We start from the raw sequence: 25631 nt of genomic DNA on the forward strand, positions 1-25631 counted from the left end.
TCTCGTGTTCACATGTCATAATTAGATCAAAACTTGAAGACTAGAGGTTAGCTCTGGAACTCAGAGTTCTATTAATAAAACTGCTATCTGAAGACTGACAAGCCAGGAGATGAGCCCTGTGCTTGCGTTTGCACTCTGGGGTCTGAATCCAAGGAATGTTCGTTCTCCAGAGATCTCAGATTGGGGAAACATCAAACAAGGAAATATTTCTGGGTCAGACTTTTTAAAACCCCCCACAGTGCTGTTCTTTGACACACAGTTCACTGTATATATGTGAGATACATTTTGGGACAGACCTGTGATGAATCATATTCTTTAAAGGCTCAAAGTAGCCATTGATTTAAAAAGTAACAATGCTTAAGGAAAATAGTGGGAAAAAATAGTGAAGAAGGCAGGCAGGCCTTGCATATGTTCGAGAACTACAGATTTCATGCATTATACTTAATTCCACATATTTTTCAGTGCAGTTCCCAAAGTTCATTTTGTAGGACAGCAGTCGGGTGCTAATTCTAACGCTACTTTTAGAAGAATTTGCGGGGCCACTGGCTCGATTTACCAACAGTAATGTTTATTTACTAAGCTATGTGGTTTCAGCAATGTAAACCACAGCTGACTTTCTGTGACTAAAGACAAGTATGAAATAGGAGATAGCATTTACTCTCCATAACACCCAGACAATAACCAGCAAAAAAAGAAAACAATTTAAAAAAACAAACAAAACAAAACAAAAAACAGTGTTTTAGGCTGGGGAGTTGGCTCATTCATTAAGGGCTTTTCTTGCAAGCCTGAAGATCTGAGTTTGATCTCACAGTCCATGAAAAATGCATCTGCAGTTTCAGAGACGGTGAGGGGGTGACAGAGACACACAGGCCTCAGGGGCCACTACCCTGGCCTCTGTGATGCAGCTCCAAGCCAAAGAGAGAGACCCAGTCTCAAGCAAAAGTTAGAGGGCACCTGAGTGCCAAGGTTGTCCTCTGACCTCCACACATGTGCTGTGGGGCACACACCTGCATTTGTGTGCACACATGCACACGTGCAAGCGTACATACTCAGACACAGACGTTAAAATTATTTGAGATTTCTCGGACTTGAAAGAACTAGATTGCAAGTAATCAGATCATCTTACATTTAAAGGTTGAGAGTATGGCCACACTGGGCTTTACTCCTGGGAAAAGAAAATTGATACCTTTAAGGGATGTTTACTTTTCTAACTATAGAAAAGGATTCCCCACCCCCAGACCGCATCTTATATAGCTTTCTGTTGGAGGAGTCTATTTAAAGTAAGCTATGTTTTGGCTTCTAACCCCAGGGTTAAGAGTTTCGGAGTAGAAGCGCTCTGCTGAGCATCTGTTATTAGTGTCTATGTTTAGCCCACAGCAATCTTAAACACGTGGTGCACACTACCGTCTCAGCTGTGCACGCTCTCTGGAGAAGTACACACAGACTATTTACTCTGCTTCAGGAAAAATTGTAGTTCATTGGGCCATAAAGGAAACGCTGAGGTGCTTTGATAGATTGCCATTAATTTTCCACCGATTACTTCCTCATTAAGGAAAAGGTTATCTATTTTCTGGTTTCTACTTTATGAAGCCATCTATTGCAGCTATATTTGGTTAACTCCTGTATGATGAGTGTGTAGAATAATCCAAACTCCAGGACTTTGAGTTTGCTTTACCCACAGGGTTGGGAAAGGGACACCCACTGCTCCTTTGGAGAAAATCCAGACAAGACATGATTTTACAGGGACGTGATAGCAGCAGGTGGAGAGTGAGCGGGGTGATTATGTCCAGGGCTGATAACAGATGGAAATGCAGAGGCTGATAGCTCATCAAAGTGAGAAGGATGCGTGGCATATGGCAGGAGGGGAAATGTTTGGGGCTACATTTTCTTTAAGGGAAAACAGCAAGAGCGGCAGATGTTGTGTTCTAAGTATTTTTTGAGATGAAGGGAAGGACACTGACAGTTCTCAGAATAGGAGCATGAAGTGATGACCTTTCTTTGAGAACAAGACAGAAATGACTCCGAAAATGGAGGCATGGGCTATCAAAGCCTGCCTGGAATGACTCGAAGTCCTATTGAAAACTATTGTCAGTCTACCCGAGGTGCCAGGCTTCACCATTGACCCATAGATCCAATTGTCCTAGCTGTGTAGAAAAGGAGGCTGTGGAACATGGGTATCACAAAGCCGGCCACACTGCAGCCTGGATCTGTGGTCATTTTTCCCTCTGTCAAGTACTTTTAAATGCTGGAAGTAAATGTGTGTGTGTGTAGAATGCACAGAAGTAAACTCTGCAGCATGCTTCCACTTTCCAATTCTAGAGAAATTATTCTGGTCTCTTCCTGTTTCATCTTAGAAAGATATACATCTCTATACACCGGTATGTCAGCTTAGTGTGTTTTTATCTATAAAATTTATTATTACTATATTTTATTATCACTATTAATATTTTATTTATTTCTACTTTAAGTTGAATATATATTTTAAACCTTATGCTAGAAAAAAGTGTATTACGTAGAAGTATTTATATTGTTCTATTTTTTAATTCTGTAATGAGTATAAGCATTATAACCATTTGATGATTATTTTCCTTATTCTATACATGCTACTTTTATGATTTCTTTGTAAAACTGGGAAAATAATCCTCTTATTGAACACTCTCAGCGAGAAGTTTTTCCTTGTTTACACATATCTAAACACACTACAGGTATCTGTGAGAAAGCCAGACTATGAATGCCACCTGTACATTCAAGCAGAAGTGACATTTCGTGTTTGAAAATTTTCATGTTTGATAGCAATATCAGTGTTAGACTTGGGCAAAAGAGAAACTTATTCTTTGAGCTTTAGGAGGCTCTGCAGATCATAAACAAACACAATGAATGTATAGTAAAGGCAGCTGGTTGGCATGCCATTCAGGATTCGGTACCTCGTCCTACCATGGCACGCCCTAGTATTATAGACACCACCGTTGTTACAGTTGTTATCCATGCTATATGAGAAATAACTCCAAGTAGATGCCCTTAAACGATAATAAATATATGTTGCTATAGTTTCCTTAGTCAGGAACTTCAAAATGGCTTGTCTGAGTCATCTAATTCATGAGCCTAAAATTAAGGTTGGGTAGGGGTGTCATAGTCACTTAAGGCTTGACTGGGATGACAGGATCTACCTTTAAGGTAGTTTTCTCACAGGCTGTCTAGATAGATGCTAGTTGGTAGTGGGAGATCTGACTTCAGTAAGGCTCTGTGGAGTCTTAATGTTGAGCTCTTCTCCTGAGATGGGAGACATTGAGTGCAAAGTAGAGAGGCCACAGCATCTCCATTAGGACAGTTTCATAAATCATGTGCTATCACTTCTGTTTTCTGTGGGTGATCAACATCAGCCATGATTGGACATGGAAGGGGTCTGTACAAGAGCAGGAATAACAAGTATCAAAGAACACTGAAGTCCACTGAGACTGGCTGTCACCATCTAATATCACGTGGGCCTCAGAGACATTCTGAGCATGTCCTCTGTGAAGTCCTGCAAGGCCTGAGGTGACATTAATGTTGTAGACATAAATGGATTAAAATTATAATGAGGATTTGGTCATACAGAAGAAAAGCAGAAAAGAGAAATGTTCAACAAATTGTATAATTGAGTATGTGGACTTTTACACATTGAAATTGTGGTTATTAATAATTGGAAGCTTATGTTGGCTGGTTCCCATCTGTACTCTTATTTTTTAATCCCATGAGTCATAAAATTAATGTAATAGTAGCAATAAATATTCTTACAAATTCACAAAAATTTAGAATCCATCAGAACCTGATATTTTAAACCTGGATTTACATGGATACTACATGCAAATTGTCTTCAAAATTTTATCATTTACCCTCTCCATTGGAAAAGAGATGAACACGAAATGCTAGCACGATAAAACTTTAAGGATACAAATTTCATAAGATTAAGGCAAATCTGTTAAAGGTAAACAAAATTTTGACCTGTTTAGTTTTGATGTTCATTGACTTGAACATGCACTAAAACAGCAGCAGAAAATCCTCAAGCCTGTGTTAGGCTTACGACTCTAGAAATAGTGAGCAGACTTAATGACCCATAACAAAGTGCATGAGTGAGGATTTATCGTCTCTAATTACAGGTTAGACTGGTAGTTTTATTAGTTTCCTATTTCTGTTGCTGCATAGCAAGTACTGCAAGTATGGCAGACTGAATTTCATGGTGGGGATCTAGGCTCTGCTTAGCAGAATCCTGTGTTCACAGCATCAGGTAGCGTTTAAGATGCCATTGGGGTCATTATCACCTGGAGGCCAGACTGCCTGGAAGTCTGTATCCAAGCTCATTCCAGTTCTGAGAAGTTATTCTGTGGAGCTAGAGAATTGAGGGCTCTGGGTTCTTTCTAGCTTTGGGGTATAGGCCACCATCAGGTTCTATAGTCTGTCAGCTTCTTGAGGTCATCCACAACTGTGAGATTCTCCACCAGAGCTAAACTCATCAATCTGGTCAGGGATATAGCTCTTTTCATGGTATTAAGAGCTTTCCCTAGGTTGTGTAGTATAACTATGCAGTTATATCCGTCACTGTTGCTATATGCTGTCAACAAACGCTGCCTGGCTAACGAGTGCTGAGATCTGCTCGTCTCTATCTCCCAGTGCTAGAATCATAGACATGTGACACCAAGCTCAACTTTTCACACGGGTGTTGGGAATCTGAACCCTGATCCCTTCTGTTTTGCATCAAGCACTTCATTGACTGAGCCATGTCTGGAGTCCTAATTCTCTGTTTTCAGGACAGCTTATTGAAGTATAATTCACATAACACAAAATTCATTCCTTTAAATTTGATATATAATTTGATAAGTTTTGGTGCATTTAGAGTTGGGCGTTCATTGTGCTTTCTAGTTTTAGGACATTTTCAGCAACCCCTCCCAATGCTCCGAAGCACATCCGTTCCTCCTGGCACATCCACATCCCCACTTTGTCTCTCTGAATTTGCCCGCTCTGGACATTTTACATAAAGAGAACCACCTACTATGTCCCACTTTCCTAATTATCTCACTGAGGAAAAACATCAATCATCTCTAATTTATCAAATTCATGGCGATATTTTCCTCTTTTGTTTTCACTACCTGACTGTCATAAATACTTTCAAATATAATGCATTAGCTCATTGTACTGGGTAGTTTTATATCCGTTTGACACAAGCTGGCATCATCAGAGAGGAAGGATCCTCAGTTGAGAAAATGCTTTCATAAGATCCAGCTGTAAGGCATTTTCTTAATTAGTGATCGGTGGGGGAGGAGGAGGGCCCAGATCGTTGTGGGTGGGGTCATCCCTGGCCTGGTGGTCCTGAGTTCTATAAGATGGCAGGCTGAGCAAGCCATTAACAGAAGCCAATAAGCAACACTCCTCCAGGGCTTGGGCACCAACTCCTGCCCCCAGGTTCCCGTGCTCACTGCTTTTGGTAATGAACTGTTATATGGAACTGTGGGTGAAATAAACCTTTTCTTACCTAAGTTGCTTTTGGTCATGGTGTTTCATCACTACAGTAGTGATCCTGACTAAAACCCTCATGCTGAACTTGGTGATGTATTACAGAGTTATAAACATTTTGACATCAGTCAGTCAGGACAGTGAAATGAGATTATTACTTGAACTTCCACTGATCCTAAAGGAATGTGGTTACACTATGTTCAACTACACAGTTGTTGATTTTATCCTCTAATTAAAGAATGAGAACAACTGTTTTCTTGTAGAAGTTAACTGTGTTTTAGGAGAATCATCTATTTCTTTTTCTGCTGTTAAACTATCTTCAAACCATCTTCACATAGGTACTGGGGAAGCCAATGATTTGAAGCATTCTTTTAAATAGAATATATAATGCTGACTTGCCCAAATCAGTAAGTTATGACTCTAGTTGTATTTTCATTTTGTTTGACATGAATTTCAAAATGAATACATCTAAGTATTGTGATGGTAAACAGTATAACCTGTCTTTGCTGAATAGTCTTTATAAAACAGGAAACTTAGGGATGGTGGTATGGATCAGTGTGTAGACACATGCTTTGTGCAAGTCCAGTGACCTGATTTTGATTCCTGGAACCCACATGAAGAGAGAAGGAGGGCACTAATTCTGCAGACAGGTCCTCTGCCCACCATGCATGCACCAAGGCATGTATGCACCATAACATGTATGCCCTACTCACACTACAGAAACACAATACATGTTCAGACCCAAATAATGTTGATGATCATAGTGATGATGAAGAAAACTTTCTAAAAGTGCATTTTAAAGTTCAGAAGAATTAATGGTACATCATTATAGAAAAGCCTTCATATATAGTGGTCAGTCAGTAAGTAGTTGGGTATTGAGTTATTCTCTGATAGAATTCACGGTGGGAAAGTTTTTTGCCTTGCCACCCCTCCATGCTTTTCCATGTGGAATTCTCAGGAGACAGCTCACACTGTAAACACCTTTCGTGTGCACCGTTCAGGTGTGTTGCTCCTTCCCTTGTAAAATTGTACTTAAAAGGCGGAGTTTTCATATTTTATCATGTAATAATGACCTATTAGATTTAGCATCGTGAAAAGATTCTGAAATTAGACTACCTTGGTTTGCCGCCTAACCATGAGCCAAGAATGTACCTTCCCTGTACTTTAATTTCTTTAGATACAAAGCGAAGGCATTAGGATCCATGAAATAGACCTGTTCTGAAGATTAAATGTACATAAATTACACTGTGTCTAAAGCCCAAGATAAGGAAAGTGCTTGCTAATTGTCATCTCTGGTTTAGGGCCAGGAACCACATGGGACAGCAAAGGGAGCTGATGAATTATTCATTGCTTATGTTCCCTCTCATTCAGTGACTAGGTAGTGACAAAAATTCTATCTTTGCTATTTTACTCTTCTTTGTATATTATGAGGTGTGTGAAATAATGTTTATTAAAATATAGAAATGTGCTGGTTTTAAAAATTAATGAAATTTAATCCAAAGACTGGATACAGATAAGGGTTTAAAAAATTGATGTTCTTCCTGTTTTATCATGTCTGTGTGTTTTGTGTGTATGTGTGTGTGTGTGCGCACACACACATATGCACTCCTATATGGAAGCTAGCAAGAGGTATCATTCTCAGTGGCCATCCGCCTTGGTTTGATTTTGTTGTTTGAGACAGGATTGTACACTGGCCCGGAGCTCACCAGCTTAGCTAGGCTAGCTGGCCAGGGAGCCTCGGGAATCTGCCTATCTCTGCCTCCCCAACACTAGGAATGTGCACCACTGTACCACCATGCCATGGCTTTTCCACTTGGATTGAGGCCACCTGCATCCTGTCAACTTACTGTGTCTTCAGACCCAAGAAATACATAGTTTCTGTTACAAAATTCTTGACCTCAGCACTCTGCATACATGTTACATTTGTGTAGCTTGATCTGTGAGACTCCAGCAGTGGGAACAGAGCCTGTCTCTGACTCTTTTACTGAATTTTGAAACCCTAGTCCTCATACTGGGTCGCCATGCCCAGCCTTAACATGGGGAAATGCTTAGTCTTACTGCAGCTTGATATGTCATGTTTTGTTGATACCCATGGGAGACCTGTCCTTTCCTGAACAGAAATGGGGGCAGAGTGGACTGTGGAAAAAGAACAAAGATGGGTGAAGGTACTAGAAGGAGAGGAGAGAGGGAAAACTGGTGGGATATATAATAAATAAAAGAAAAAAGTTATAATGCAGAAAAGAAAAACAAAAGAAAAAAACCAGTGAAACGAGCTCTCTGTATATTTCAGCTTTGATGGCGGCATTCTTCCTTTCTCTGCAGGGTTTTCCGGGTGACTTTGGAGACAGGGGCCCTGCTGGTCTGGATGGTAGCCCTGTAAGTACCTTGTGATGGGTCCAGCCTGACATTCAAGCATCACTCATGCTCTGTAGCAAGGGCATTGCATCCTTACAAACAGCACAGCTACACAGTTTCCATGCCTTCGTGCACACTCTAGTCTGCCAGTTCTCAATAGGAGAAATAACCCCAAGTTGTTTGGGAAAACCTCCATCGTGGCAGGTAGTCATTAAAATGAATGACTTTAGTCATGTTTGGGTGAGTTGGATAAATATGACCAGGACGCTGACCTTCATACGTGAAGGCTCTAACCATGCTGCTCAATTCTGCACAGAGGTCTTTCACTCGGGGTCATTCATGTGTCACTGTTCAGACTGGAAAACATTCCATAATGTTTCCATAATAACATATCACATTATGATTTTTGTGATAATGAAATAAGGTATTATTTATTTTTAACATAAAAATAAAGGTAAAGAGCCAAAGCATTGTTTTTGTTTTAGCCATCTGAAGAAATTCTTCTAAACTCTGTATTCTGACCACCTGTCTTTTCATGCAATATACAGACCAGTTTTTCTGTAACATTGATTATTGATTGCATCTTCCTCTTTTATGAAGTATTTAGAAGACATAGAAAATTATATGCCCTAAACTAGAGGGCAGTTCTAACATCTCAAAGCACATTTGTAAGAATAAAGTAATTTATGCTTTTCGATGGAAGTTAATTTTGAAATTGCTTCCTGGAAATGTGGCATCGTTTCAGAAAACCCCTCAGCAGATTGGAATCATAATGGGTGCACTTTTTACTTTTCTTCCATAATAGGGGCTTGTAGGTGGCACTGGGCCTCCTGGATTTCCTGGTATTAGAGTGAGTATCACTAAATGTCATTCCTATGAAATGGGTTATTGTATAATTTAAATTGCTAGATGTGCTTTAAAAGCTTGGTCAAATGAGTTTTCATGTCATTGATTAAACATATTTCTCAGATAGAAAAATTAGACTAGTAGAATGAATTGAATCAAAAAGGTAATTGTTGCTTTCGTGGTAAGCTAAAATTGTTTAATTCTAAAGATTAATGTATGTATACATGGATAAATTTGTAACTGTCTTGTTAAAGGACATTGGTGAGACTCAGTTTCTTCCAAAATATAAAATATTGAAGAGCCACTTACTGTGGGAGTCATCTTTACTACTCAGTTGAAGACCAACAGATGCTAGTTTTTCTACCACTTGTGGTTTTCCATGCTGTTGTCTGCCATAATTTGATTTCTTAACTGCTCTAGTGCTATGCTCACCTTTGAGTACGGCAGCCATGGTTGAAAAGCCCAGAACTCAGTCCTTTCTATAATGCAGTCATGTGAGCTCTTCTGAATTGGCTGCTGGCTCTTTTGTCTAACATAATGAAGACATGCTTTTGGTGTCTTTCTTTGAATCAGAAGTTTATAGCTTTATGGGCTCCTCTCTCCTTCACCCTGGTGCTAAGCCCCAGGCACCCTCACTATGTTCCCGTCCATCTTCTATCTGTTCCACATTCTCCCAGAAGGGTCTCAGGTAGCAAAGGACCTTCTGATTCCCCTGATGAGCTGAAACTCTCCAAAAGTCAGTACGCATTACTGTTTAGAAGGCTGAAATTTTTCAGGACAAGGATTTGACACACGATTTCTGGTGTACCAATATCATGATTCTGCAATTGGTCCCCCATTTTCACCACATACTCTTCTGCTTTAGTGAGTTCTTCATAGCATTTTTTCCAATATCTCCTGGTCCTAGTGATATTTCTTCTAGAGTCACAAAAATAGTAAAATAAGATATCATGCATTCAAAACACACTCATCTCAAAATGCCAGATAAAGCATCTTGAGACAAATTTAAGACAAAATTTAAGAATGCTATATTGTCTGTGAAAAAAAATGGCACAAAGCACGTCTTTTTGTTTGTAAAATGTCTCTCCACCATTAGATAATCTCTGAACAATTCCCAAACACAGAAATGTAATGTGTTTTTAAAACTAAGGTAAGCTTTAAAGCTAAGAACTTTGAATAAAGTAGCCACTGTAGTGCATGAGCGATGGTTTCCTATTGGCAAGTCGGAATGGCGAGCAGTGATGTATTGTCCTTGAATATTTGCGAAGCTGGAAAGTATGACCTTGGCCGCTCGCGGTCCCGTACATTTCAGGATTAAACACATAGGGAATAATTTGTCTCCGATGTACTTCACAAACCCTAAGGCTCTTCCAAAAGAAACAGTGTCATGTTTTCCGTTCTGAAATCTGTATCATATAAATGTAGACTACTGTCCATGCAGTAAGGAAATGTTGGAAACTAGAACTCCAGAAATTGCCGTATAAAATAAAAATATATTTAAAAGTTAATTCCTTCAGTATCCACTCTACATTTGATATCGAGACTATTACATTACAGTTATTAGGGTGAGTCTGGGATGCGTGGAGAATGGCACACACGTCTGCCCTCAGTTAGTTACTGATTAACAGACTCGGGGAGACTTATGCTAAAGGCATTTGGTACTGGTCACTGTATTTTCAAAGACTCAGAACTTGTCATAAGGTAGAGCACCCTGACTGAGTGCAGGATATAGAGGAGGAAGAGGAAAAGGAGGAGGTGAATAAACACAGAAGGGGATCTGGACGTGTGGTGGATATGGCCATGATACTAGCTAAACTGAGTGATATTTTTAGAATCTCAGAAACAGAAGCTTTTGTTTGGTTGTTGCTTTACTTTTGGAGACATGGTTTCTCTGGATGAGAACCCTGAGAGCTAACAAGCTCACTGTGAAACCAAGGCTGCCCAGGCTCCTACGTGCTGGCTGGGGTTACTGGCACAGCCACTACACCTAGCTTTGAACTTTGTTCTTTGTTGTTTTAGAGCTGTCTTCTCCCTATGTTGCTATGCTGCCCAGGCTGACCTTGAATTTTCCAATCTTCTTGCCTCATCCTTCAGAGTATCAGGAGGTGTAGGCATTTGATAGGCATGGCTACATAGACAAAGGTCTTAGCATTTGGAAACTTTTGTCAGAGACTGACCCAAAGTGATTATCAGGACAGGGAGTGACAAGGAAGCCAGGAGAGTTGATGAGAAGGAAATTGGGTCACAACCCAGACACCTATCCTCTCCTGCCCAGCTATTGGCCATTCTGCTCTTTATTAAACCAAACAGATGGTGCCTTAGGCAGAGGAGGTAAAAGAGAGACACATCTTCACAGTGTAAAAAGATTATCCCCAACAGCTAACTCATGAATAAAATAGAAAGCTAAGATGGTTGATTAATATATTTGACTATTTGAGGGGAACTTGGCACTGAAAAATGCTGCCATGTGAGTGGCGTGGGCAGAAAGAATACAGAGCTCAGTGGAGGGGAGAGTCTGATTAGAGTAGACTTGGGTAGAATCAGAAGGCATCAAACGGACAGGCTGCTTCGAGCTTAACAGTTGAATATTATTATTATTTTTTTTGTTTTGTTCTGTTTTTTGTTTTTCGAGACAGGGTTTCTCTGTAGCTTTGGAGCCTTTCCTGGAACTCCCTTTGTAGACCAGGCTGGCCTCGAACTTACAGAGATCCGCCTGCCTCTGCCTCCCAAGTGCTGGGATTAAAGGCGTGCGCCACCACCGCCCGGCAGTTGAATATTATTTTAAAACAGAAGGAAAGTTGCTGAAATGGGCAAAATGCTTTCAGTCCATTAACTTTTTTAGCTGTGCCACGCTCTCTTCCTAGTTCTAATGAGTGCTTATGGATACCTTTCTTACCTTTTCTTAGGGAAGTGTTGGTCCTGCAGGACTGATTGGACCCCCAGGAGCTCCTGGCCCAATGGTATGGCTCTATTTGCTTATTGATACTTCCCTTTAATTTGTCCACGATGTCACAAAATATCACCCTTTGTATTTTTAGGGCCTCTCAGGAAATAGAGGACCACCTGGAATCAAAGGTGATAAGGTGATTTCAATATTAACATTATCACAGAGATAATTCCTCATCCCAGTTGGTTATTTTGTTCATGTCAACAGAAATTATTAAATATTTTGGTTTTATTTATAGGGTCTAATTTATATTTTATTAGTTTTCTAAGAAGTAGGGGAACCCATAGAGCTTTTCTTCTATAATGAATAAGTGCCTTCCTGTGTATCCACCATGAGTATAATGTGTTGTCTTCCTGTGATACTGTGCTTCTAGGGTGAGCAAGGCATGACGGGAGAGCCAGGAGAACCTGGGTATCCTGGAGACAAGGTACCTTTCACACCACTCACTTCTTAAAATTGAAGAACTAAAATCATTGATTCAAAGAAAAGGAGTACTTATTATTTCAGCCATGCATTTTTAAAGATATGATATAGATGTGATTTTTAATTCTAATATATACCCATCAATATGTTTAGAAGTATACAAGTAGAAAGCTTTCTTTAATATAGTATTTTCCCCCTAATTTCTTCTCCTAGGGCACCATCGGATCACCAGGACCTCCAGGAATAAGAGGAAAGTCGGGACCTTCAGTAGGTTTGCACCTTCGCTTTGTTTCCTGTGATAAGCAGAGTCTCGGTGCTTAATGGTGTTAGAAGGATCTCAGTCTTAGAGGATCACTGGCCCGCAGGTTCTCAGCATGACTTCCATAGCATGACTCCCACCCTAGGTCAACGACAGAGTCATAAAGACAATGAAGAAAGTTTAAGTCAATATAGACCTCTGAATGTATAAATTGATAATGGTCTTACCTAAGTCTAATTCTTTATGAAGTGCCAGGCAGTGTTATAAGGGTTGTATACCTGATTCAATAGTCACAACATTCCTATGAAGTTGGCACTATTTATTTTAAAGATGAAAGATACTGAGAGTTAATTAACTTGTGTGAGGTCCACAGTCAGCCAGTGGACACCTGAGCAAACCTAGATAATGAGACATGCCACAGCCTAGGCTCCCAGTCACGGTGCCATGCTGGTTTAGGGCTTAATATTTTAAGGCTGTTTTAAGATGTTAAATCCCAGCACTCAGCGGGTGGATCTCGGAGTTCGAGGCCAGCCTGGTCTACAGTGTGAGTTCCAGGACAGTCAAAGCTACACAGAAAACCCTATCTCAAAAAATAAAAAAAATAAAAGTTAATGTTGTTTATAGCTATAAATAAGTGATTATAGATAGAAAAGTGGATATAGAATTAAATACACAATAATGTATTGAAATGATGTTTTCTTGAGCACTTTATTGTGCCCCCTCTGATTCCACCCCTTCTCTCAGGAAGCAGGGTCACTCTTCAGAACCTCGCATAATCCATCCAGCACTTTACGAATATTTCTCAGGAATTACTTAATCCAAAGAATATTTTTGGGGGTCTGTCCAATGACATGCCAACGGATGACCTATTTTCATTTTCATTAATCTAATTAACCACATGCTCAAAGCTCCTGACCTGATGTTGAATCTCAAAAGCTCTACAGTCCATAACAGGGCAGGGGAGTCAGTCAAGAAGACAGCCAAAACTGAGCAACAGGGACTTCCTGGTGTCTGAGGTGAGGGGAAAGAAGGCTAGAGCCTTCTTTTTTATATTTTCTTCCTTTTTTATATTTTGAAGGGTTTTCAAAATCCTTTGATAGAAGCCAGTTACCTACCTGAGATACTAATAATAAATCCAGTGCTATTCTCTCATGCCCTACAGTTCGTATTGTCAGAACACTAGGGGCAAATTCAGGCTCACATAGCCTAATCACTGTTGAGTTACTCGACCTCTGACCCAATTCATTTCATAGTATGCTCATAGCAGCAGAAATGAGTAACGAGACTAAGAGATAAGAGCATGGGTTTAAGACACAGCTCTGACTTTGACCTTCTATGACCTTGGGTAACTAATAATCACAATAGCCTATTTCGTGTGTTTATATGAAAGTCAGATTGTTTTAGTGCTTGTGAGTATTTTTCTCGTTTACTGAGACTTTGATGTGTGTTGCCACTATGTCTGAGGTCTAAACGAAGAGAAGAGTATTTTATATTTGACATACTAACCTAATTATTTGTTCATAAAAGAAATAACAACAAATGCTAATGGAAGTTACTTAATGGTGAGGGATGAAAATTGTCTGAATGAGTTTTCCTGACTCATTGTCCATCTTTCTGTACTATTCTAATATAATAATTTAATGTCAGTGGGAGTTCCATTAGCAGACAGACGGTTGATCTTTTGTAGTTTTACCAAACTTTGAAAACTATATGCTTTGAGCTCAAGACAGTTTAGACTCTCAGTTGATTTTATCAAGGGCTGGGGATATGACTGAGCAAGTAAACTATTGGCTGTGCAACCTGAGGACCTAAGCAATGGTGCACGTGTGCTTGTGATCCCAGTGGGGGGGGGTGCGAGAAAGAGGGTCCTGGGGCTCGTTTGCCAACCAGCCTAGCCCCAAGTCAGTCAGCAAGACCCAGGTCCCCATGAGGGACCCTGTCTCAAAAGAGATGATGGTGATGCCTCAGAATAACACTCAAGATTGATCTCTAGCCTGCACACACACACACACACATACACATGCATGCATGTACTCACTCATGCACACACACGCATGCACATGCAGTCTTGCACACACATGCATACCCATATAAACATACACATAAAATATATTAGTGAATTAACCTATTCTTTTGTGCCTAAAATCCTTTGTATCCTACTAATACCAAGATATTTGACATGAAAACCTTCTCCAGTAAAGATACGAGACTCCTATTTTATGAAAAAATTTTACACAGAATCAACCTACTTCTTAAGAGAACCGCCACACATGCTTATACAAGTTTGTGCCTACCTAACAGCTTTGCCTGCTGCTGTGGCTGGAATGACTCCTGAGGGTGTCTTCCTTGGTCCTAGCTTTAGTTTTCTGTCATCTTTGATTTTACTGGTTGCTATAGCTGCTTTCAAGTGGATCTGAGTTATAACATAAAAGAATATTTTCCAGATGTAGGCACGGCCTGATAGGGAAGGTGTGTGCCTTCTGGAACAGGGAGGGCTTTGTTCAGTAAGTTCAGAAATCAGGGAAAGCTACCCCTCTGGAAGGGCCAGGAGCTCTCCTCCCCCGAGCGAGAGAAAGCAAAGACTATTGTGTTCTTAGAAGTTTTGTGTGTGTGTGTGTGTGTGTGTGTGTGTGTGTGTGAGAGAGAGAGAGAGAGAGAGAGAGAGAGAGAGAACTCATAAGAGTCTGCTCTTTTTGTCTGCAAAATGATTCCCCAGTATTGAACTTAGACTACAAAGCCCCTGGGCCATCTTGCTGGCTCCATGACCATTTCTGTACTAGAAGTTTCCTTATGTATAGAGATTCACTTCCCACTGCTCCATTCTGTAAGCTACTTGAAAATTCTTCATAAAATGTTTCATAAAGGAAAAGTGGCATCCACAGAAAGATGGTAACTTAAATTTTGTAAAACAAATAATTATTATGAAAGATTAATAAAATTTAACCTCACAATGACTCTGAGAATGTTAGCCTCCACAATTTATTTATTTATTTTTTAACGTTTACTTGCCAATCAAATCAAAGGCTTGAGGATAAGCTTTTTTTTTTCCCTTGGGTGCTTCTAGTTTGCGTCCTACTCGGTTTTTGCCACTAGAGGGCCCCAGTGAGACCCACCCCATCACTCTAAGGGAGGTGCTTGTCCCTTTTAGATTTAAGATGCCCTCATACACTGATTCAGATGGTTTCCAAGTTTCTTTCTGCCATTTGAAAATGGGCCTTTGTCCAGACTGTCTAGTTTCTAGTGTGGCAGCTGTTCTGAACCCTTTCTCTTACGTCAGATGCCTTCGCAATGCGAAGAGAGCCAGTCAAGATGCTAAACTGCAGTGGTTGAGAAATGGGTCCCTGCATGCTGTCTCCTGCAGCCCAATGTTATCTGAGGCCTAGTTTAATCAGATGAAAAGCTTACATGGCGACCAAGAGCAAAGGCAGACAATTCGGCAGTTTTCTTATGGAAGCCAGGGTGCCCCCGTATTCCTTTCTCCTGGTCTATGCTGTTACCCTTGATGCTTTCCCTGGCTGCAAGTTCGAACCACTCCCCTCAACCTTTAATTCTAGGATCAAAGTGATCTGGGAATTCAGGCAAAGCCAGGCAAGGAGCACAGACAGGAAGTGGACAGTCCATCACTATGGCTTTGGTTAATGTCCATCCCTTCTGTGTGTCCTGGGTCTGCAGTGCCCAGACTTTGTCTCGTTTAACCTCACAATGACTCTGAGAATGTTAGCCTTGCCATTGTCCTCCCTGTCTTTTTGATGGGACAAGGGAGACTTGGAGACACCTAGCAGCTAGGATTTCAACCCAGGTGAATCATAATTATTCTTTCAAGCCACTTACAGTAGCAAAGAGGAGAGAAATTTCAGAAGTGCCCTAGGACTCTGATTACAGAAAACAAACCCACTTCTAGAACTCTGCACTGCTGCTTCATCAACCTGTCTCCGGAGAAACATACAATACATATATGCACATACAGATGCACACATATAGACATGTATATACACATATACACATACGTACTCACTTATACATGCATCACACACACATACGTACTCACTCATACATGCATGCACACATACATACTCATGCACATAAACAGACGTTCATCTACACATACATGCGCGCACACATGCACACATGTAAGGACATGCATTCACATATACATCCATATGCGCACACATGCACATTTTCATGGCTACACTTTTGTTGTTTGAGGTACTTGACTGGTGGGTTAATTTGTTGGTGTAGCTAACAGAAGCAAGTGTATATTGCACCATGGACATTATATATAAGTAAGCTTCACTGTGGCGATGTGATGATTGTGCACAAAGCCTGAAGCCAGGGAAGACAGCTGAAGCTCTCAGGTGATGACAGCCAATAACGCAGGAAGAGGAATCTGAAGCCCTTCCGAATTAAATCTCTGGAATGTCATTACAACATAATATATCATGCTGTTCAATTGCAAATGCCAGTTTCCACTTTCAGTTATAATGTTAATATTCTTATTTCGATTTTTCCTTTCCTCTTTTAGGGTCAACCAGGTGACCCAGGACCCCAGGGACCATCTGGCCCTCCAGGACCAGAGGTAAATAAATGATTAAAAGATAATAAATTTGAAGCAACAGAAATGATGAAAATTACATTTCTTTTACAAAACATGCTTTTCTGTGGGAAGCCTGAGAAAGATTCTCTCTGAAGTTTATCAATGAAAAGCAGTTTAGATTGTGTTTGCTCCATTAGAGATCCTAAGGAAACAGAAGATTAAGTATGAGTTGAGTTCACAGAACACTTTCAAGCTTCGAATCCTTCTCACAATGACAATGGGAATTTAATCTAAATTCATGTTTCATATGTGCTTAGCCAGAAGGTACATGTGTCTGATGTTTGCCAGGCCCCTGAGCTGTGACTTGGACCTTCACAGAGGGTCAGGTGTAACTCATCCATGCCGTATCACATGTCTCACAGTTTGGGAACACTTTGTATTCCAGGGTTTTTATTAGATAACCAAACTCCGGACTGTCCATTTTTATTCCGATGAAATCCTACTCTTTTGTGCATAGCTGGCCAATGATGCATAGTTGAGAATTGTAAACAATTAGAGCCATAAACTCCACTGAATTAGTAGTAGGAAATGCTTCCAATTCTTGCTGAATGCATGTATAATTTGGACTTCATATCTAAAATAAGTGCAATTAGGCTTATAGCAGACATATCAAGTTTGTTTGTATAGTGCTTAAAATGTTGAGTTTGGCTTCATGCTTGATATGGAATCTCTTTCTTGAAAGCCTCCACAGAGCAGAAACTGTGGCGGTAAAGCGTTCTTGAATCATTTCATTAATTCCAGACGTTGTGTGTGAGATAAAGCTTCCGTGTTTATACACCCATGTCTAACTCAGAGGAACAGATGCAGCAACAATGCCGAGAATATAAGTTGACTTCTGAATAAGTAAACCAGAGAACTAACAGCTCCCTAGTGGCGGAGCCCTAGGCAGGTCCCAGGACAGGACCGGGCAATGGCTTTGCCCTCTGTGCAGCCTACAGGTCTTATTCCACAGCTACTCTTCATGGGTTGGTGACTTCTTTAGTTAACTGCTACAGTCTTTCTAATTTAAAACACATTCACTGATGGCAGATCAAATACCAAACCTGACATTACACCTGGTTTTGTTAATGAGGAAGCAGTGGGGTGTGAAATGCGGCAGCGTATCCATGCTGCCCTGAAAAGCATGTTGTTTTGAGTGAGCAATTAGAGCTGGAGGTTGACAAGAGTTTGTCTCTTCAAATGAACCCAGCGTCTTTTATTCCATCAAATTTAACAAAAGCTTTTCCGGAACAAATAGGGTTTGCAAGACTTCTTTCAGCCAGGATGCAGACTCTTACTGCAAGGGAATTATTTTAAATGACTATTGTTCTTAGTCCACCTGCACACTGTTGTAACTGAAGTTATTATGAGTAGCATCTGCCTCGCAGAGGACGGCTCTGCCTCCCGTATGGCTATTATTTTAATGATCTTGTTTTGCATAAAGCATGGCTCTGGGTGCACAAGTTAAGTCTTTCCCTACTCCCTCATCATCCAAAGATGTTGATTCTCCCCATTTCTTTGAAATTTTATCATTTTTTGATCTGCAGTTAAAAACCACTGTCTTCGCTATTTTTAACTCCGTGTTGCTTTTAAAAGATCCTGCCAGCCAATGGCTCTGTGCTTCTGTGTGGTCTGCTATATTTCCCAGAGGTGTTACTCATAGTCTCTCAAGGCTTAGGACAAGGTCATTTGCAGGAATTTAGCAATGATAATGCCTTCTAGCTCATAAGCATGGGTTGCATATGTGCCTGGATACAAGGCACTGTCTTGCAGCAGATGTTTGGGTCTTTGACTCTTACGGTTTTTCTTTCCACTCTTCTGCCTTGCTCCCTGAGCCTTAGGTGTATGGGTTGTGTTTAGAAGTGTCGGTCAGTGATGGCCACCCAACAGTTTGTTGCTCTCTGTATTTGAATAGTCATGGATTTCTGTGGTGCTTTCCTCTGCTAGAGAAAGAAGCTCCGTTGATGAGGGGTGAGAGCCACACCTGTCTGTGAACACAAGACTGGGTATTCAGAATGAGGGTGGGAATTATAAGCCAATCAGGCTTTTTTTTTTAAAGTTGATTCTTTGTGGGTTTCATACCATGCCTCCTGATCCCTTTCATCTCCCTATCCATCTGCCCTTGCAACCTTCCTGAGAAAATAAAATTTAAAACAAAGCAAAACTAGTTAACTAACATACAAAAAAAAAAAAAAGGAACAAAAAGAAAAAAAGCCTCAGTGTAGAAGCTGCAGCGTGACAGTGAGTTGGACCCTTTAGTCCATACAACTTTACATGTAAGTGTGCATTGCAGTGAGTCTTTGGTCTGGTGCGAGGCCTCTGGCTTCTGCTGCACCTTGGATGCTGGACCCTCTTGGGGCTCCTCTTGGATAGCCTATTGTTACCTTATGTCTTGGAGATCCTGCAGCCTTGGGTCTGCAGGTCCAGCCCCTTCGTGTTTCAGCATAAACTTTAGACTTTTAATGTAGCTGGGGATTTAAGAATTTAAAGAATATTTAGTGACAAATCAAAGCTAAAATGGTTTTCTTTGCATAATAGATGAATTTTCTCAGCTGCAAGTTCTTAGCTGTCAAGTTTATGGTTATCCCATCCGCTTCAAACAAAGATTTCTAAGCAAGGAGATGGAATTCCAGGGCATGTGCTTTCTGCAACGTGTACCATGACAACAGAGTAGTTGGCTCTGAAGAAGGAGGGGTTACAAGGAGACCAGTTAATCCTTCGAGTTGCTTGGAAGGATAAATGTGAGATAGCCAAGGATTAACAGTGAGGTTGTATGACCTCATCTATGAAAGGTAAGGATGATTTCGATAGAAACACAAGGAATATAATTTGCAACATTTGAACCATGCAGTTCAGCTCAGTCAACTTGTGAGAGAGGATGTAGGGCTATAACATAGTTTTCATATATTTGCTTGGGCAGTTGAGGAAAATCTGGATCATGACTCTAAAATGGAAACTAAAAGCAGAAGGAAAAAAGGAAGGTCAAGGTGTTGGAAATCAGATCTTGGGTTTTGCTCTGTTGGAACTGAAATAATTGTAGTACATACAGACTAAGCTCATATTTATATAAAAATCACAGTCCTGGAGCTCAGGAGAAGAGGAGGCAGGTAGTGATAAAACACAAGAGTCAGCATTCCTAGGTGTTACAGGAACAAATCTCAGCAAGTGAAGCCATTGACGGGGAGCTTATGACTCAGGGTTTGAAAATAATAAACCCATTTGCCTGTGTCCCAGAAATCGGCCTGCTGTGTTGATAGTACAATTGAAGGGGTTTTGCTTTAGTTTTCCTTTACTTATATTTGTGCTTGTCTGTGTGTGTCTGGGTGAGTGTATGTATACATATGTTTGCATGTGCCCACGGAGGTCAGAAGAGGGCAATGGGTTCCTTGGAGCTACAGGAATTTTGTAAGCTGCCCAGTGTTGGTGCTGGGATCTGAGCTCTGGTCCCCATGGTTTGGGCAGCAAATGATCTCAACCACTGGGCTGTGTCTCAAGCCCTATAATTAAGTTTTAAGTTAATGATCAAAGGGCAGTAAAATAAATTTTGGTGACTAAAATGAACATTTCTGAGCAATTGACAATTTACATGAGAAAAACCACAATGTGAATTAGAAAATGTTTAAAATCTGATGCGAACAGATGACCACAACAGAACCCATAAGTAGCACAGCTAAAACTGCACACAGACAAACTTCTGTCCACAAAGCAAGGAAGATATGATGAGTTCTGAGAGCATCCATATGGGGATGGAATCCGAAGGAGAAGGACTGGAAAGAGATCATCAGGGTTGGACTAAGTCATCAGAGCGAAGGGACTGTGTATGAGTGCGAGTTCTTGGAAGCCTAGGGGGTGACTGAGCCTCTTGAGGACAATGTCTGACTCGTATTAATACTAGAATGTAAAAGGACTTCTTGCACTCCCTCAATGCAAGGCCCGGAGACCTTTGCAGAAGAGGAGGCAGAAAGATTGTAAGAGACAGAGGAGGAGGGTCACGTGACTTTGAGGAAACAGTGTTTCCCAGCAACACAGGGGAAGATGCACACAAGAACACACGGCAGTTATGACAGAACGCACGAGACCTGCCCAAGCTCCATTCAGAGTCCCAGCATAGACATGCAAGGTAGAGATGGTCCCAATAGCTGTCAGTTCCTGATAGCTGCTGACCCAGGGACAGTCAGTCTGTGACCCGGGTGGCTGACCACACACCACAGCAGGTCCCAATCCCAAGACTAGCTGGGCTTGATGGGAAGAGAAGAAAAAAGAGAGAGAAATCATCTCAAAGTCACGTGGTAGGAGTGGGGGGATTGAAAGGGTGGTTAGAGGGGGAGCTGAGAGGTGGATATGCTCAAAATACATTATATGAAATTCTTAAAGAATTAATAAAAATATTCTAAAAGACTTTGTGCCCCCAAACACAGCTACTGAGTGCCACACATTTTATTGGTATGGACTTCAGATTTGAATCTAAACACTGCTAACCAAAGCCATGAAATATGATCAGTTTTATGAGTTGCCTCTTCCACAGACAGAAAGGTAGCAAGAGTGTATCTGATTCATGCTTTTGAAAACATTTATTTTTCTAATATTTTGAGAGACAGGACTGGATGGGGTCGGGGTGTAGAGCCTCTATGAGTGCAATTGCCTGATGAGGCCAAAAGAGGGAGATGGAACTCTTGGGGTTGGAATAGAAAAGTTGTGAGCTCCCCAACATGGGTGCAGGGAATCCCCCTCAAGCACTCTGGAAGGACATCAAAAGTTCATAATTCCTGAGCCATCTCCTCAGCCCCTGGTCTATGCTTTTAGAAGGTCACTTTGGGATGCTGTGTGTACATCTGAGAATGAGGAGAAAGAGCCCCGAGAACAGAGAGATAGATGATTTAATGTCAGTTACACAACTTGATGGTTCAGCACTAGGACCATCAAAGGTCTAGACAAAGAACTCATTTAGTCCAGTGGAAATTTAAGTTTTGACAATAAACCAGTGTCGACTGAGGAGTTGTGACTTTCCTTCCAACCATCCTGGCCATCACCATCACATAAAGAACTTGGAGAGAAACCGAGATGCTTAGGGCCAGCCCCCACAGTGCTGAGTTGGGTTCACCTAGGGTATCCAATGGGTGATTAACAGCAACAATAACCACATTTTATGTGGTGTATATACACAATGGAATTTTATTAAGCCATAAAATGAAATCATGACATTTGTAGGAAAATGGATGGCAATGGAAATTATTAGCTTAAGTGAACTATCCCAGACCCAGTGAGACAAATAGCACATTTTCACTCATCTGTAACGCCAAGATCTTTATTTCTATGTGTGTGAGTGTGCGGGGACAGGCCGGAGAACGAGAGCCTAGACAGCAGGAAGGAAGACGTCTTAGGTAAGGGCGGAGTGAAAGAAGAAGCGATGAAAAGAGAGTTATGGGATATGTCTAACATGAGAGCATAGGGGAGGCTGTGGAGGGGCAGGGGCTAAGGAGAGTGTGGACAGATCCGCTAAAACCCAGTGTGGGTGGAAATTTTACAATAAAACTCATGAGTCTGAGTGCTAATTTGGAAAGTAAAAACTATAATGGAAATAAACACATTTTATCTTTCTTCTCTTTATCACTGAAGTCCCATTGTTTCCACAGAAGGAAAGTGCGGCCAAACCAGGAAGCCATTAGACTTTGGGGAGAGTCGTTCTCCCCTTCTCTGCATGGAAATTGTCTGCCATGCGGTTCCGTAACCTTGTAAAGCCATTGCTACCACTCAGCGCAGCAGAGCGTGGCACAGGGACAGCACTCTACAGTGTTTATAATATAAAGTAACGAAAGAAAGCCACTAATGCGCTCTGCTGTGGAAGCCCTCCAGTTACCATCCATCTGCGAGGAGCTGGACAGGCGAGGAGAGAATAAACAGCCCTGGGAGGGCAGGGTGAATCTGACCTAAAGGCACAAAGTTTATAGGAGTGGGAGGCTGAGAAGGACTAAACCAGGACTGAGAGAAAATAAACCCCTTTGACTAGACACCTTACTTGATTCTACATTGGGAGAAGCATTCGTATTTATTTATTTATTGTTAAGATTTTAGGTTTATTTGCTATGTATGTGCATGCGGGTGACTGCAAGTGCCCTTGGATACCAACAGAAAGTGTCAGATCCCCTGGAGCTGGAGTGACAGGTGGTTGTGAGTTGACCAGGTTGATGCTGGAATCGAACTCATGTCTGCTATAAGAGTAGCAAGTGCTTAGCCTTCTCCTTCTCTAAGCCTTCTCAGTCCCTAGGTTTTATTATTTTAAACTCCCTTTTCAACTTTTTTGAAACTTTCATATCTGTTTATGCTCCTCCCTTCCAAGACTTCCCACACTCCACCAAACATATCTCCCATTTGCCTCCCAACTTCTCTCTCCTCTCTCTGTCTCTCTGTCTCTCTGTCTGTCTCTCTCTCTCTCTCTGCTCTGAGTCCAGTTAGTGCTGCCCATAAGCCCACGAGTGTAGATTCATTCACTTGGGCACGAGAAACCCATCACTTGGCACCTTCCCCCAATGAAGAGTGAGTCTGTCCCTTCAGCAACCATCATCTGCCATTGGCCTTCCAGCTAGAGTGGGGGTGAAGGACCCCTTCCTTCCTTGACAAGGAACTTCCTACCTCCTCAACCATGTGCAGACCCCAGCTACTGTGAGCTCATATATGTAACAGCCATGTCATGGCAGAGGCCAACCCTTCATAGCTCTACCCCACATAGCTATGACTCATTAACCAGAGAAACAAAGCTGATTTGAGTTAGAGCAGTGAGCTGGGCTGTTCATACACCGTTACCCACATACAGGATCTGTGTTGTAACGGCACAAGCTTTATGGCGTGTTTTCATGGTTACACGTCCCTTTAGCTTCTTCTTTCCTGTGTATACTTGAATTATTTTTCCATGTAAAGTTTAGCATCAGTCTTATCTAGCTTCATTAAAAATATCGTCATTGTTGTTATTGGCTACAGTTTACAATGATAGATTAAGAGCGCACATTGATAAAATTATCCAAGTGAGTCATCCTCTCCAAGAACAATGCCTGTCTTTCATTTGCTTCAATCTCCTTTTCTGGTTTTTGAGGAATATTTACAATGTTTTCCACATGCTAGTTTAGCACAATTCTTTTTAAATTTGTTCCAACTTTATAAGTTATTCCGGACTCTCTGAGCATGGCGGTCAATGAAGACTGATGAGAAGCCAAGGACAATGGCACTAGGTTTCGATCCTAATACATGAACTGGCTTTGTGGGAGCTTAGCCTGTTTGGACGCTCACCTTTCTGGACGTAGATAGAAGGACCTTGGTCTTCCCGCAGGGCAGGGAATTTGGACTGCTCTTCAGTATCGAGAGGGAGGGGGAATGGAGTGGGGGGAGGAGAAGAGGAGTGGGGATAGGGGGAGGGAAGTGGGGGGAGGGCAATATTTGGGAGGAGGGGAGGGAAATGGGAAATGGGGAGCAGGTGGAAATTTTAATTAAAAAAGAATAAAAATAAATAAATAAGTAAAAAAAAATTTATTTTTAAAATCTTATCATTAATATTATTATTAATTTTTGTCCTTTGAAATAGGTTCTCTCTGTGTAGCCCTGGCTGAACTGGTACTCACTCTGTAGACCAGGCTGGCCCCAAACTCAAAGATCTGCTTGCCTCTACCTCCAAGTGCTAGGATTAAAGGTGTGCACCACTACCACCTGGATCCAGTTTTATATTTTCATTGCAATTTTCAGTGGAGTTTCTCTGCCTTTATATTCACTAGGAGATTTTTGCATATGCATATAAAGATCATTGATTTCCAGGTGTTATTTTAAATGTTGATACCTTAATGTTTTCTTCTGAGTTAGATTTGCCCGGTTTTCCTGGGGCTTTGCAGCTGGGCCTTTGTGTAATTCCTAAACCCACGTTATCTGATTTCTTCTTTCCCACTTCTCACAACGCTGACTCAGTTCTCATGACGAATCACAGCGTGAGGACACTAATACACTGTTAGAGGTGGAAATACAACTTTGCCTGGCCCCTGAACTCCCTGGAAATGTAGCGATTTCTCCTGATCTAAATTCAGGGATCAAAATTTAATTACCTATATATTTGATTGAATTCCTAATTTTTAAAATTGGGAATGATTATCACATTTGATGAAACATACAAGCGTATTGTTGAACACATTATATTGTTCAATGTTGTACATCTTAAGAGTTTATACAAATGCATAACGGCACATGCCCATTATCGTAGTATTATGAATAGTGACAACGCCCTAAACCTTATCTGTAGTCTTCCTATTCGTGCTGAAAGTCACAAGAGCTGGTTATCTCTGTATGTCTCCATCACTTGGGTGGCATGTCATAGAGCTGGAATTACAGTAGAGAGTGTTTGTGGATAGGCTTCTTCCCCCTGTAATATACCCTTGAGGTTATATTCCATTGTGATATAGCTGTCCTTCTGTTTTACAGAACTTGATCCTGTTTTCCTGTTGACCACTGGATGTTCATTTTTAAAAAATATTAAAAGTTTATGTGACAAGAAAATTATACTTTTATCAGATGTAAGTTCTAGGCTATAAAAGTTTGCCATTCCTTTTTACTTATTTATATCTGCTGTATCTTTCTTTACATGGATCTACTTGACCTGCCTCAGTTTCAAAGAGGGTCTACACCCTTAACGATTCAGCTGTCCATGGGACCACAACCGTCTGTCCCCCTCTCCATCCTCTGCTGTCTGCTTTATGCTTTCTCACCCT

At 41.1% G+C, this 25631-nt stretch overlaps 1 protein-coding gene across 4 annotated transcripts in view; it reads left to right on the top strand.

Moving 5' to 3' along the window:
• The window catches only part of Col24a1 (collagen type XXIV alpha 1 chain), a 240113-nt gene that overhangs the window by 50305 nt on the left and 164177 nt on the right, over nucleotides 1-25631 (top strand). For all 4 annotated transcript variants that reach the window (XR_009058690.1, XM_057794063.1, XM_057794064.1 and 1 more), the window contains exons 13-19: nucleotides 7810-7863; nucleotides 8648-8692; nucleotides 11595-11648; nucleotides 11727-11771; nucleotides 12009-12062; nucleotides 12272-12325; nucleotides 16840-16893. Coding sequence is in view for 3 of the 4 variants with exons in the window: in XM_057794063.1 (XP_057650046.1) it covers nucleotides 7810-7863; nucleotides 8648-8692; nucleotides 11595-11648; nucleotides 11727-11771; nucleotides 12009-12062; nucleotides 12272-12325; nucleotides 16840-16893 (360 nt within the window). In the remaining variant the exon portion in view is untranslated. The remainder of the gene's footprint in view (nucleotides 1-7809; nucleotides 7864-8647; nucleotides 8693-11594; nucleotides 11649-11726; nucleotides 11772-12008; nucleotides 12063-12271; nucleotides 12326-16839; nucleotides 16894-25631) is intronic.

Source organism: Chionomys nivalis, chromosome 18 (assembly GCF_950005125.1).
Source record: "Chionomys nivalis chromosome 18, mChiNiv1.1, whole genome shotgun sequence".
NCBI lineage: Eukaryota > Metazoa > Chordata > Mammalia > Rodentia > Cricetidae > Chionomys > Chionomys nivalis.